The sequence below is a fragment of the Mastomys coucha genome, unplaced genomic scaffold (assembly GCF_008632895.1).
Source record: "Mastomys coucha isolate ucsf_1 unplaced genomic scaffold, UCSF_Mcou_1 pScaffold5, whole genome shotgun sequence".
NCBI classification, from domain to species: Eukaryota; Metazoa; Chordata; class Mammalia; order Rodentia; family Muridae; genus Mastomys; species Mastomys coucha.
The window spans coordinates 105,703,594-105,716,513 of NW_022196911.1; the positions used below are offsets into that span (position 1 = coordinate 105,703,594).

At 44.6% G+C, this 12,920-nt stretch overlaps 2 protein-coding genes across 10 annotated transcripts in view; one reads left to right on the plus strand and one right to left on the minus strand.

Moving 5' to 3' along the window:
• The window catches only part of Arsg (arylsulfatase G), a 145,477-nt gene that overhangs the window by 5,993 nt on the left and 126,564 nt on the right, over window positions 1–12,920 (plus strand). For all 5 annotated transcript variants that reach the window (XM_031354545.1, XM_031354548.1, XM_031354549.1 and 2 more), the window contains exon 2: window positions 5,682–6,001. The gene's annotated coding sequence lies outside the window, so the exon portion shown is untranslated. The remainder of the gene's footprint in view (window positions 1–5,681; window positions 6,002–12,920) is intronic.
• Window positions 4,815–12,920, minus strand: part of Slc16a6 (solute carrier family 16 member 6) — a 22,975-nt gene continuing 14,869 nt past the window's right edge. For 2 of the 5 annotated variants that reach the window (XM_031354535.1, XM_031354538.1), the window contains exons 4-6: window positions 12,729–12,857; window positions 8,546–9,358; window positions 4,815–7,316 (exon numbers count right to left, since the gene is read on the minus strand). In XM_031354535.1, the coding sequence (XP_031210395.1) occupies window positions 7,066–7,316; window positions 8,546–9,358; window positions 12,729–12,857 (1,193 nt within the window). In that variant the 3' untranslated portion in view covers window positions 4,815–7,065. The remainder of the gene's footprint in view (window positions 7,317–8,545; window positions 9,359–12,728; window positions 12,858–12,920) is intronic. The other 3 variants (XM_031354537.1, XM_031354539.1, XM_031354536.1) reach the window with 2 other exon arrangements.

Here is a 12,920-nt window from a genome sequence, read left to right on the forward strand (position 1 = left end):
GTGTCTTTAGAAGCATTATAAAAATGAACACCAGGGGGACCTCGTGTGCCTTGGTGGCCGGCCCACCTATTGGATGTAGTGGACCCGTGTTAGAGACACATCTGTAGAGAAAGGGCAGCACCCTTTCCTCTGTGTTCTGTATATCTCTAGGGTGACGCAGCTCGTAATGTGTTAGAATTGCCTTTGTATGGGCGGGTTTTGATGTCTGTTTAACACTTCAGTGCAGTGGCTTCTAAACACTAGGTTGCTTATCAGTGAACCCCAGAGTGTGGGAGCTTTTAAAATTAAGAATCATGCCAGACATGGTAGTACTGGTCTGTAATCCTGACACTTGAGAGGTGGAGGCAGGAGGATCAGAAGTTCAAGGTTCTCCTTGACTGGATAGTGAGTTCAAGGCCATCCCAGACAAGTCAGAGAGAGGGTGGAAGAGAGGAACGGAATCATGATGATTTTGATTTTTAGTTTATTTTGGACAAAGATGGACACCTATGTGTAATGAGTACCTTGAAGTGACTTGAATTTAGTCTATTGAAACTCAAATTTAGGCTGTATTTTTCTATTCTATCACCAAATACAAGTAAATATCCTGAAGCTATGTACTGCTGGAGAGTAAAACTGATAACTTTGTGTGCTGGGAACGTGGCTCAGTTGGTAGAGTATCTACCTAACATACACCAGGCCCTGGGTTTGATCCCCAACACTCCATAAAACTGGGCATAGTAACCATGTTTATAATCCCAACACTGATGTGATAGCTGGAGAATCAAAAGTTTAAGGTTATCCCCTGCTACATAGACAGTTGAAGGCTAGCCTGGGCTACATAAGACCCTGCTTCAAAAAAAAAAAAAGATAAATTGGTAAAGGGTTTGGAACACATTATGAAGACATACATTTGTCTCAAAAGGGCATACAACCTTAACAACCAGACAGAGGTACACATCCTACCTCTGTACAGAAAAGACACTGTCTAAATACAAGGACAGAAAGTAAATGAGCTGAAGAGTCATCATGGAGAAAAATATCAGTTAATTATGCATTGGCAATTGTCTGAGCTTGCCTGACTTTGACACCTGTGATCTGAAAATTACTTCGGTGAGAGTCTGAAGAGATGGCTCAGTGGTTAAGAGCACTGGCTGCTCTACCAGAGGACCCAGGTTCCAGCCTGAGTACCAACCAGGAAGCTCACAATGTCTGCAACAACAGTTCCGGGGCATCTGACAAGGTCTTCTGGCTTCTGCGGACACTGTACACAAGCAATGCCCAGATGTTCATGTGCATGAAATACAATGAAAATGTATTATTTTAGGGTGTGCAGGTATTTTGCCTGCGTGTATGTCTGTGCACTGCATCTGTGCCTGTTGCCCTCAGAGGATGGAAGAGGACATTGGATGCCCTGGGACTGGAGTTACTGATTATTGTGAGGTGCTGTGTGGGTGGTGGGACTCGAACCTGGGTCCTCTGGAAGTGCAAACAGTGCTTTTACTTGCTGATCCATCTCTCTTGTACCAGAATAACAAACATTTAGAAGAGGGACTTTGATGATCCCTTGTGCGTATGTGTGTGTGTGTGGGGTACACATTTGTAAAGGTGGACTCTCCTGTGCTTGGGTGTGTGGATGTTAGAGGTCACAATTGGGCACCTTACTCTATTTTCTGTCTTATTCTTTTGAAGCAGGGTCTGTCACTGAGCCTGGGGCTTGTTCTTTCAGCTAGACTGGCTGACATTTGAGTTGTAACCCAAGAGCTGAGGTTCCACTTGGCTTCTATGGTTAACCCAGGGGTTAAACTCAAGCTGTGCAGTAAATGCTTTACTTTTAGCTGTCTTTTTAGCCCCTAAAATGACTCTTGGGTTTTTTTTGTTTGTTTGTTTGTTTGTTTGTTTTATTGATTATGCTTTCTTTTTGAAGACTGACTTGGAACTTGTGACAGTCTTGCTTCCCATGTCCTGGCATTACATGTGTGAGCCACCACACAGGAACAGCAATACCTTTCTGTCTGTCAGAACTTAGTTTTCAGAGTTGGGGTGCTCTGAGCCATTGCAATATCCTAGACACGTGGAGCAGGGATAGGAAACTATGGTAGGCAGGTTAAATTAATTTTGATTCTTGTAGGTGACAGGACCCAGAGTGCTTCTCAATGAATTTATTCCCCAGTGCCACCTCCACTTTGTAATTCACTATGTAGAATAGACTGTCATTAAACTCATGATCTTCTTGAATTTGTCTCCTGGGTTCTGGAATTATAAGGGTATGCTACCAAGTCTGGCACCAAATTTTGCTTGCTTGCTTGCTTGCTTCCTCCCTTCCTTCCTTCCTTCATCCCTCCCTCCTTCCCTTCCTCCCTCCCTCCCTCCTTTCCTTCCTCCCTCCCTCCCTTCCTTCCTCCCTCCCTCTCCTCTCCCTCCCTCCCTCCCTCCCTTCCTTTCTAGGTTTATTTTGTATTCAGTTATGTCTGTTTGTGTGTATGTGTGTGTTTGTGGATGAATGCTGGTGTCTGAGAAGTCCAGAAGGTGGTGTCAGATCTCCCAGAGCTGTAGTAACTGGCAGTTGTGAGCTGCCCCACTTGAGTGCTGGGAATTGAACTTGTGTCCTCTGCAAGAGTGGTATAGAGCCATCCCTCTAGCCCGTCCAAATATTATTTTAATAGATCATGGGCTAAAGATGCCTTACCATCCCCCCCAATCAAATATTTCACATATGGTCATTTTTATGAAATTCAAACGTCTGCATCCTTGATAAGATATTGTTGAAGGCAACTATGCCCCTACGTTTACAGTCTGTGCCTGCTTCGGACCCTACAATGGCAACTGGATAGTTTTGGGAGAATCCCGTGATAAGAAAAGACTCAAGAGTCTTTTCTGGACCTTTATAGTAAAGGCTTGCCAGCCCTTGGCATTGGGTGTCTGTGATATTTACTTAGAGATTTAGCATTCCGAGAAGGCATGCGCTTCAGTTGATACAGTGCCCGGCTAACATGTTCAAAACCCAGGGTTCAACTCCCAGCCCCACATCAATCAAGCAGGGTGGTGCATGCCTGTATTCCCAGCATTTGGGAGGTGGAGACAGAAGGATCAGAAGTTTAACATCATTCTTGGCTTAATATTAAGTTTAAGGTGAGTCTGGGCTACATGAGACCCTGTCTCAAAACAAACAAACAAAAAACAACAAGCAAGCAAACCAACACACGGAACAAAACAAGAGATTTGAAACGTTCTTGGGTCTTTCTTTAACAGCGCAGCGTTTTAAACTCTAATGCTTTCTTTAAAAAGCAGGTCTTAAGATGTAGCCCTGGCTAGGCTGACCTTGAATTAGCAGCCATCCTCCTGCCCCCATCTTTCAGATACTGGGATTACAGGCACACACCCCAATGCCCAGATGTGATTACATCTAAAAAATGCATTTTGGGGCTGGCAAGATGGCTCAGTGGGTAGGAGCACTGACTGCTCTTCCAAAGGTCCTGAGTTCAAATCCCAGCAACCATACGGTGGTTCACAACCATCCGTAATGAGATCTGACACCCACTTCTGGTGTGTCTGAAGACAGCTACAGTGTACTTACATATAATAAATAAATAAATAAATCTTTAAAAAATTTAAAAAAATGCATTTTGGATTAATTGTGTGTGTGGCCATGGAAAGGCACATATCCAATGATATATATGGGTTGGCATCAGGACTGTTTGTATAAGTTGGTTCTCTCTTCCATTATGTGGGCTCTGGGGATTAAACTACTCAGGTTGTTAAGCTGAGCAATTTTGCTGGTGCAATACAGACACACAGACAAGAACACCTATATAGCATATGCACACACGCACACACACACAAAGAAAAAAGAAAAAAAAATACAAATGAAGAATTTGGTGGCATTTACTTTTAATTCATGTATATAGGCAGCTAGGGCAGGAGGATCACCACGAGTTTGAGGCCAGTCTGGATTATGTAGCAAACTAGTAAGACTAGTTTGTCTCAAAAACAAAACAAAGCAAAGCAAAATCAAACAAACAAACATAAGTCTGTGGCCAGCTGTGAGACTGTCTGGATAAATAAAGGAGTAGGTTTAGTGTTGTGCGGAGTGTCAGGGAAGTGCTCGGATAAAAGGAACATTTATATCATGTCCCACCAAGGCTCAGGAGCCATCTCGGAAGAGGATGTGAAAAGACTGTAAGACCCAGGGGTCAGGGAAGAGCAGAGCAAAGGGCCCGGCTGTGGCTGCCTGCACTGCACAGGATCAAGCTGGTCACCCTTCCAGCATGGGTGAGGAGGTGCCTGCCAGCCCCCAGCTTAGCTGAGAGCTCCTGACAGGCAGTGGAAGGGAGAGCTCTGTTTTCTTTAATGGTGTGTGGACTCTGGTAGGTCCACCCAGCTTCACACTCAAAACCACACAGATTGGACTCCATAGGTTATAAAGCAACATCATCATCAACAACAACAAAAGAAAGGAAGGAAGGAAGGAAGGAAGGAAGGAAGGAAGGAAGGAAGGAAGGAAGGAAGGAAGGAAGGGAGGGAGGAAGGAAGGAAGAGAAGAAAAAAGAAATAAAAAAAGAGAAAAGCCAAGGATACAATGGGGATGGGAGGGAGGTAGATTGGGTCTGGGAGGAGTTAGGAAGAGGAGAGAGGGCTGATATGATCAAAAATACTGTATTTTTCTCAAATAATTAAGAAAGATGTATTTTAAGAAGTTTCTGATCATTTTTCTGTTCCCTGACTCTGGACGGGAAGAAAGGATAGCTGCATTACGGATGCCTGGGGGCGGCTCCAGGATTTTACAGCTCTGGAGATCAGTAAAAAGCACCTCAATACAGGAGAACACCAGACTCTTTAAATAAAAAGCCATACATTTATTGTAAATCCAGAAGTACCAGAATGTCACTCATACAGAACAGATCAGTGATCCTGTGGTGGGTTTTTTCTTTTTTCCTTCCCAACATTCGCACCCCCGATTGTTCACATACTGAAATTGGCATACATATTCCTGTCTCATGCAGTATACAGATTGAACTTAAAGAGTAGATCCCTCAGAAATCAGTTATAAATATTAAATTGTCTCGAACATTCGTAGTACAAAATAGCTTGTAAAGTGCTGAAGTCACATACATCTGCAAACCTGGCCACGAGCCTAAAGCCTTTCTCGAGGGCAGCCCCACCGAGCTTGGCTACATCCATCCCGTTTCAGGTGTGTCTGCTTTTCCGGACAGACACATTGTCTTCCAGTCACTCACCCTCCCCAAAGTTTTACAGATTGTCCTATTTCTATGGCTGATAAGATGCTGTATTAAATGTGGCAGGTGGTGACAAACCACACCCACTTCGTCTCAGTGCAGAGAAAAGATTCAAGCTTGTGTGTACCTGTAACCAGACTAGGCTTGTTCTACGTTCCCCCTGAGTTATCCTTAATGGTAAAGACGAGGAAAGAAAGGTTGAGCAGCAAGCATTGGCCACCCTGTCGGGGAATACCTTCACACAGGTGAGGAAGCAGTTCCCTCACCCTCACACTGCCCCCTTTACAGAGATCTGCTAGAATGCAGAACACCATACACACATGTAGTGTAACTCGTCAGCAGCAGTGACCAGGTACACCCGTACCCATGGCAACTTAGGGCAATCAAGTTCTACGGAAGATGGACATCTGCAACTCGTAACTCAGTAACTCAGTGATGGTGACGTCTGCGTTTCTCCCATTTCAGATGAAATGAAGAAAGGCTTCAACAACAGTTACAGATTGAATAAGAAGAAGAAGAAGAAGAACAACAACAACAACAAAAAAACCCACTGGAAATGTTCCAACAATTCAATGAAATATAATTCTGATCGAAGAAGATCCTCAAGTATTCTTAGCTGATATATGTAAAAGCTGAGGCGATTTGCCGTCTGTCTTCCCCCTCCCCTTTAAATAGCACATTGCCTTTCACAACGCCTGAAGAATTGTTACAACGTAGGCTGTGGAAAACTGATATTGTGAGACCAGAAAAGTTCTCTGAAGCATTTAAAGAGCTGCGGAACAGAGGTAAAAATATGTTGTGCATATCTCAAATCACTTTTTATTTATTTTGTTAGTTTTTTTTTTTACATTTAAATTTTGTGTGTGTATGTGTGTGGGTGCATGCATGTCATAGCACGTCATAATAGCATGTGTGTGGAGGTCAGAGGACAACTCACAGAAGTTGGTTCTCTCCTACTGTGTGGGTCCTAGGAATTGAACTCAGGTCATTAGATTTGGTGGCAAGCACCTTTACATACCGAGCCATCTGGCTGGCCCTTTCTTTTGATAGTTTTAATCATCCTAGAATAACTTAATAATAAATAGTGGTTTAAATTAAAGACACAACAGTCATTTATTTCTTGCATTATGAAAAATAGGAACATGAATGCAATTTGATATTTCTATTGAAATACTTGTGGTGATGACTGGCCATGAAAAAATGGCAATAGTCTTCATGTTCATGAAGTTCAAGTTGTTATATGTGTTTAATTTTTTGCATATTAATCAAATGCTTGGCTTTAAAGCATTGCTTCCTTTTCATGCGGTATTTGGAAAATCCAGAAGCCACAATTCATCAATGTAAACTTTAGTAATTGTTTTCAAATCAATTAAAAAATAATTCACTTGTATTTCTGAAAATTAGCAATGTCTTTAATAGTTCAAGACTGTGTTTTTTGTTTTGGTTTTTGTTTTTGTCGTTTTGGAATGGCCAATTCATTTCTGTGACTCAGGCTGGATGTCACTTTATAAGATAGTAGTTTATCACAGGAGTGAGCGCTCTTAACAGCAGTCTGTCGGTTCGCGGCACCGCTTTTGCTTTCGTGTCGGATGTCCCCCGTCCTTCCACTTATCTTTGTATTGCTGTGGAATAGGGCTGGATTCCTATATGAAAGTGTTTGGTTGTTTTGGTTTTGGCTTAAAGAAGCAAAAGGGACTGGAGGGGAAGAGACAGCTGCTGGTCCTGCCGTCTGACAGGCATTCCCTTCATGCAGTTTTGAAGGTGGGGTCTAGTGGTTAGCGCCTACCCCTCCCTATATCCCCAGAGACTCCGTTCCCAGGTGACATAGAAGCTACGACATGAATATGTGTCACACAGGATCCATTTTCATATGAGCCCTGTGTTCGCATTTCCCAAGATCCATTTCCAGAAAGTCTTCAGGTATGTCCTGTAACGCCTTTCCATGATGCCTGTCTGTCTGGTTTTCACCTGAATGGGAATTCTGGCACAGGCCCTTTTTGCAGGGTCTTACCAGGGCGAGGCACACAGCAGCCAGGGACATGCCTGCCGCGCAGGAGTAGAAGGCCCTGCTGTACATCTTGCTCTGGTCAACTAGCAGGCCTGGAAGAAAACATCGGCACCATTAGTGACATCACCACCACGCATACCCTCACTCCTGGGCTCCCATCCAACCCAAAAGTTCTCCATCTCTTATCTTAGGCTGACCTACCATCTTATTAATTAATTAATTAATTATTTAATTACAGGCACGGACCACCACACCAAGCTAGCTTCCTTCTTTGATTTTAATTTTCTGAAGGAAACATAGTCAAAGGCAGATGCCTGCCAGGCTGGAGAAAGAAGTGAAGCATACAGCATAGCACTTGACAAAAAACGAGTTTTCAGTTACCAACTAGTTCTTCACGGGCTACTCCACCCTACTGAGAGCCAAAGGGCAGGACTGTTAGATGCCTGTTACCTTAACAAGCTAGTTTCTTTGTTTCTTTGTTTTGTTTTGTTTTGTTTTGAAACAGTTTCTCAGTGTAGCCCTGGCTTTCCTAGAACTCACTCTGTAAACCAGGCTGGTCTTGAACTTACAGAGAACCACCTGTCTCTCCCTCCTGAGTGCCGGGATTAAAGTCGCATACCACCACCACCGCCTTAACAAGCTTGTATTCTTTTTTTGTTTGGTTGGTTTTTTTTTTTTTTTTTTTTTTTTTTTTTTGAGACAGGGTTTCTCTGTGTGGCCCTGGCTGTCCTGGAACTCACTCTAGAGACCAGGCTGGCCTCAAACTCAGAAATCCGCCTGCCTCTGCCTCCCAAGTGCCGTGATTAAAGTCGTATTCCACCACAGCCACCAGCTTAAAAAGCTTGTATTCTTAACAGAAAGAAGGGACATGTTTTTCCTTGAGGAATCTTTTAATGAGCACAATTTCTAACCACGGAAATTCTTTTTTCTGAGATGGAGTCTCACCTGGTAGCTCTGGCTCAGTTGGGACTTACTACATTAGGCCAGGCTGGCCTTGAACTCACAGGGATCTGCATGCCTCTCTGCCTCTGGAGTGCTGGCATCACAGGTGTGTACCACCAAGCCTGGCTTTAATCACAGAAAGCGTAAGGGACATATCACAGCTAGGATGTGAAACATGATGTGCCTCTACAACAAAGAAGCATTCTGTACTAACCAGTGAAAGCATCCCGATGGCTCAGTGTGTGCTGCTAAGCCTGACGGTCTAAGTTCAGTCCCTGGGACCCATGAGGTGGAAGGAGAAAACCGACTCTCTCTAAGCTGTCCTCTGACCTCTACATGCATACCCACCAATAAACAAGGAAAAAAGCAGTTTAATCACCTGCCAGGGGCGGCCCTGCAAGCCCCGAAATGCTCTGAATGAAGACATAGACCCCAGCTGCAGATGACATCTTCTCGATCCCAACGACGTCATCCTCAGCCAACATCGGGATGTGGGTCCCTCCTATGGTCCCAACCATACTGCCAAAAAACACGCTACACAACATGAGGCCCCAGAATTCGGTAGCAAAAGTGAAGGCAAACAGAGACACTGTCAGTAAGATGACACATATGAGTTCGATGTAGATCTTGCGAATGGGCTCCCTGTTGAGGACAAACCCAGCCCCGATCCTTCCGAACACTTCTGCAATGGCCATTGTAGACAGTAAAAATGCAGCTCGGTCGGGGTCAATGCCTAGACTGATACCCAAAGGAATGATGTACAGGGAAGGTGCAAAGAAGCCCAGGGTGGCAAAGAGGCCGAACAACGCGTAACAGATGAAACTTTTCTCTTTCAAGACAGAGAAGTCCAACAGTGGAGCTTTCTTCCGGCTGTGCTTGGGGCCAGCCACCAGGGTCTGCTGCTGTTCAGCCCTGGCTTCCTGCTCTGTCTTAGCTTCGCTAGGCACATTTTTTGGTGAGGTAGTTAGTTCTACTCCTGAGTCGATGGAGTCTATGGAGGTCCGTGTTTTCTCGTTTTCAAGCATATACTGAACTTCTCTGCGGGGCTCCAGAGCGACTGCTTTCGGTGACTCTGGCCCTTTGATAATAATTGGTCTTAGCAAGGCGCCACAAACCATGATGTTCAGCTGCAGAAGGCCCACGAAGAGGAGGCTGTATCTCCAGCCAATATGCTCCTTCAGAGCTGTGATAGCTTGAAGAGACAGAAGCAAAGAAGAGAAAAAAAAATTCAAGGTCAAATAACAGACTCCAGATCCAGTAGACCACAGCCAGAAGAAATATGGACAAGGTTTTAGTAATAAATTCTGCTCAAGGTGAATCCAGACGTTCTAGACTAGACTTTAGGTGGGATAAGGGGAGGGGTGAATAAATGTGTACTCGCATGGAGAGGCCAGAGGTCAACGCTGGGTGTCTTTCTTGACTGTTCTGTCTTGTTTTGAATGGAATGATGGTGATTAAATTTAAGGCTTTTCTACCAGAGCTACAACCCTAGCCCTTGGAGACAGACTTTCTCGTTGAATCTGGAATTAGCAAAACTGGCTGGTCCCCGGGACCCACCTGTCTCCATCTCCCTAGCACTGGGAATACAGGCATGTGCCACCATACCCAGCTTCTTACACGGCTGCTGAGGATTCAGGGCCTCACATTTGTACTGCGTGGAGACGTCTCCCCATCCCCATACACCACCCTTTATTCCAATTTCTGGTGTATTTTATGAATGAATAAAAAAGTGTTATATTATTATATATGTTATTAAAAACTGTCAGCCCAGCTTTCCAAAAGAGCTTTGGGCAGTGGGTTTTTCCAGGCAGAGGCCTAAGGAGGAAGATTTGGCTGTAACCCACGTTAAGGCTCAACAAGCAATAGCCCCCAGCCCAAATGTGACCCACTGAATAAAACTGGGCTGGGACTGAACCATGTTTGTGTGCTCACATGGTCTGTGGATGCTTTTGTGCTAAGACAGCAGAATTTAGTAGTTCTAACACATGTACAATTAATTCCCAAAGCTGAAAGTATCCCTTGAGCTGAGGACATATTAGTGGTAGAACAGCTGCATGAAAGAGGCCCTGGTTACCAGGAGGCTCAGATACCATGAAAATACAATAAATATTTTTTTAATCACTATTTGACCTCTTGTAAAAATAATTTGCCCGCTGGGCAGTGATGGCACATCCCTTTAATCCCAGCACTTGGGAGACAGAGGTAGGTGAATTTCTGGGTTCGAAGCCAGCCTGGTCTACAGAGTTAGTTCTAGGACAACCAGGGATATACAGAGAAACCCTGTCTCGAAAAACCAAAATAAATAAATAAATAAATAAATAAATAAATAAAATAATAACTACAATTAAAAAATGATAGTAATAATAATTTGCCCAACTCTGAACTGTGTCACTGTGCAGTCTACATATTCAATCCTTGTAATTAAAAGTAACTAAGAACTCTAACAGGCAGTTGCTTAAGACCCTCACCATGAAGCCTGCTTGCTTTTCCGAGTTCTAAAGCATAACATTTCTGTTCGCCTGCCTCTTTCTCTGGACACCAACCAAAGTCCTAAGCATGTATGCTCTGACACCCTGGGCTTTCTCACTGGGTCCCAAGGACTGCCCACCCTTTCTACGGATGCTAGCTAGCAGGTCTCCGTTATGCACTCTAATTCAAAAGACACGCACTTCTCTCTTATCCTAGCATTCAAGTATACGGTGCCCCAGGCTCTACCTGAGTATGTTCTTAGCAACCGGGCGTCTCGCCTCTCTCACTGTGAACCCAGGGCGGAGGCTGCTGACCAGAAACAGCTTGAAGAGAGATGGTCAAAGAGAGCAAGAGTCTCCATCACTAACAGTAAAACTCTACCCCCACCTCCTTTAACAACAACAACAACAACAAAAACCCATCTTATTTTGAGATCGTGTTTATTTTTATTTTATGTGTATGAGAGTGTTTGCCTGAATGTGTATCTATGCAATCACATGTATGCAGCGCCCTCAGAGGCTAGAAGAGGACGCCAGCTCCCTCAGGCCTGGAGATACATTTGAGTGTGAGCCAGCGCGTGGATTGGTGGGTGCTGGGGATTGAACATAGTTCTTTTACAGGAGCAGCCAGCATTCCTAACCACAGCCATGTGTCCAGCTCCTCATGTAACATTTCTTTTCTTTTCTTTTCTTTCAAGACAGGGTTTCTCTGTGTAGCCCTGGCTGTCCTGGAACTCACTCTGTAGACCAGGCTGGCCTCAAACTCAAGAGATCCGCCTGCCTCTGCCTCCTAAGTGCTGGGATTAAAGGTGTACGCCACCACTGCCCGGCTGTAACATTTGTTAAGTATGAGCCAAGTGCCAGGAATGGTGCCCAGTGCCACCTGAGTAATTCCCGGTTTCTACGCTCAGGGGCCTCCCAATTCCTTCTCATGTCAAGACTTTATTTTATTTCTTTGAGAAATGGAAAGATGGCTCAGTGGTTAGGAGCACTGAGTGCTCTTCCAGAGGTCCTGAGTTCAATTCCCAGCAACCACAAAGTGGCTCACAATCATCTGTGATCGGATCTGATGCCCTCTTCTGGTGTGTCTGAAGCTATCTACAATGTACTCACATATGTAAAATAAATAAATAAAAATTAAAAAGGAGGAGTGGAAACAGAGGGAGAAAATGGCAGCCATATGCCCAGCCTTCACTACATTCAACATTAACACAACTTCTCTGACTCTCTTCCCCTTCTGTGTGTGTGTGTGAATACACAATTATCTGAACCACCTGAAAAGCTTCAGATATTATAATACTTAATTCCTAATCACTTCTATTTGCAACCTTGCAACCCACCGATGCATTCATCAGGAGAGAGCATGGGGCTGGAATGCAGCTGAGTGGTAGACTTTGGCAGTACGCAAAAGGAGAAGGTGGGGCAGGGAACCCGGGAAGAGAGAAGGAGAAAGAGGAATGAAGCCGGGCGGTGGTGGCGCACGCCTGTAATCCCAGCACTTGGAAGGCAGAGGCAGGCAGAGGCAGGCCGGGGCAGGCCGAGGCAGGTGGATTTCTGAGTTCGAGGCCAGCCTGGTCTACAGAGTGAGTTCCAGGACAGCCAAGGCTATACAGAGAAACCCTGTCTGTGAGGTTATCTACCCACTACTTATCTTTTCTTGTATTGCAGGTATTAACAGTGAGTTGGGGAAATAAAACCAGGGGGAAAGTGTTGCTGTGAGATTGCTCACATGCACACAAGAATGCTGACTTCGTTGGCATAACTTACGTCTACACGGAATGCAGCGCTTCTGGAAAGGGAGCAATATTAATACGAACAGTCCACATTATTAAATGCTTTAAGGGTTGTTTTTTATGTTTCAAGAAAGCCTTACCGCTGAACATGTACCCATTTACGAAAACTTGGACTAAGAATAAAATGGTGTGGATTCCTAAAATAGAGGAGAAGGAGGGTATCCTAAAAATGGGCTGCAGAGAGCCTGGGACATCTCACTACAAGTCACCCACGCTGTTGGCCCACGTTAGTACAGCAATAGCAACAGACTGGCTTCCCCGGTCCCCAGCTAATGAGCTGCCATTGCTATCATGCACATACCTGGTGCAAAAGCAAACACAGCGAAGCACTCTCCCGTAGAAGCAACCGCAGTGACAATCGAACGCCTTTTGTCAAAGTACTGTGACAGAATGGTCACAGTTGGGAGGAAACTAAAGCAGTACCCCAAACCTGTGGGCAAAATCAAAGGGCCGGTGAGAACCAGACATAGTCGGAGCCCAGAGGGCACAGTTA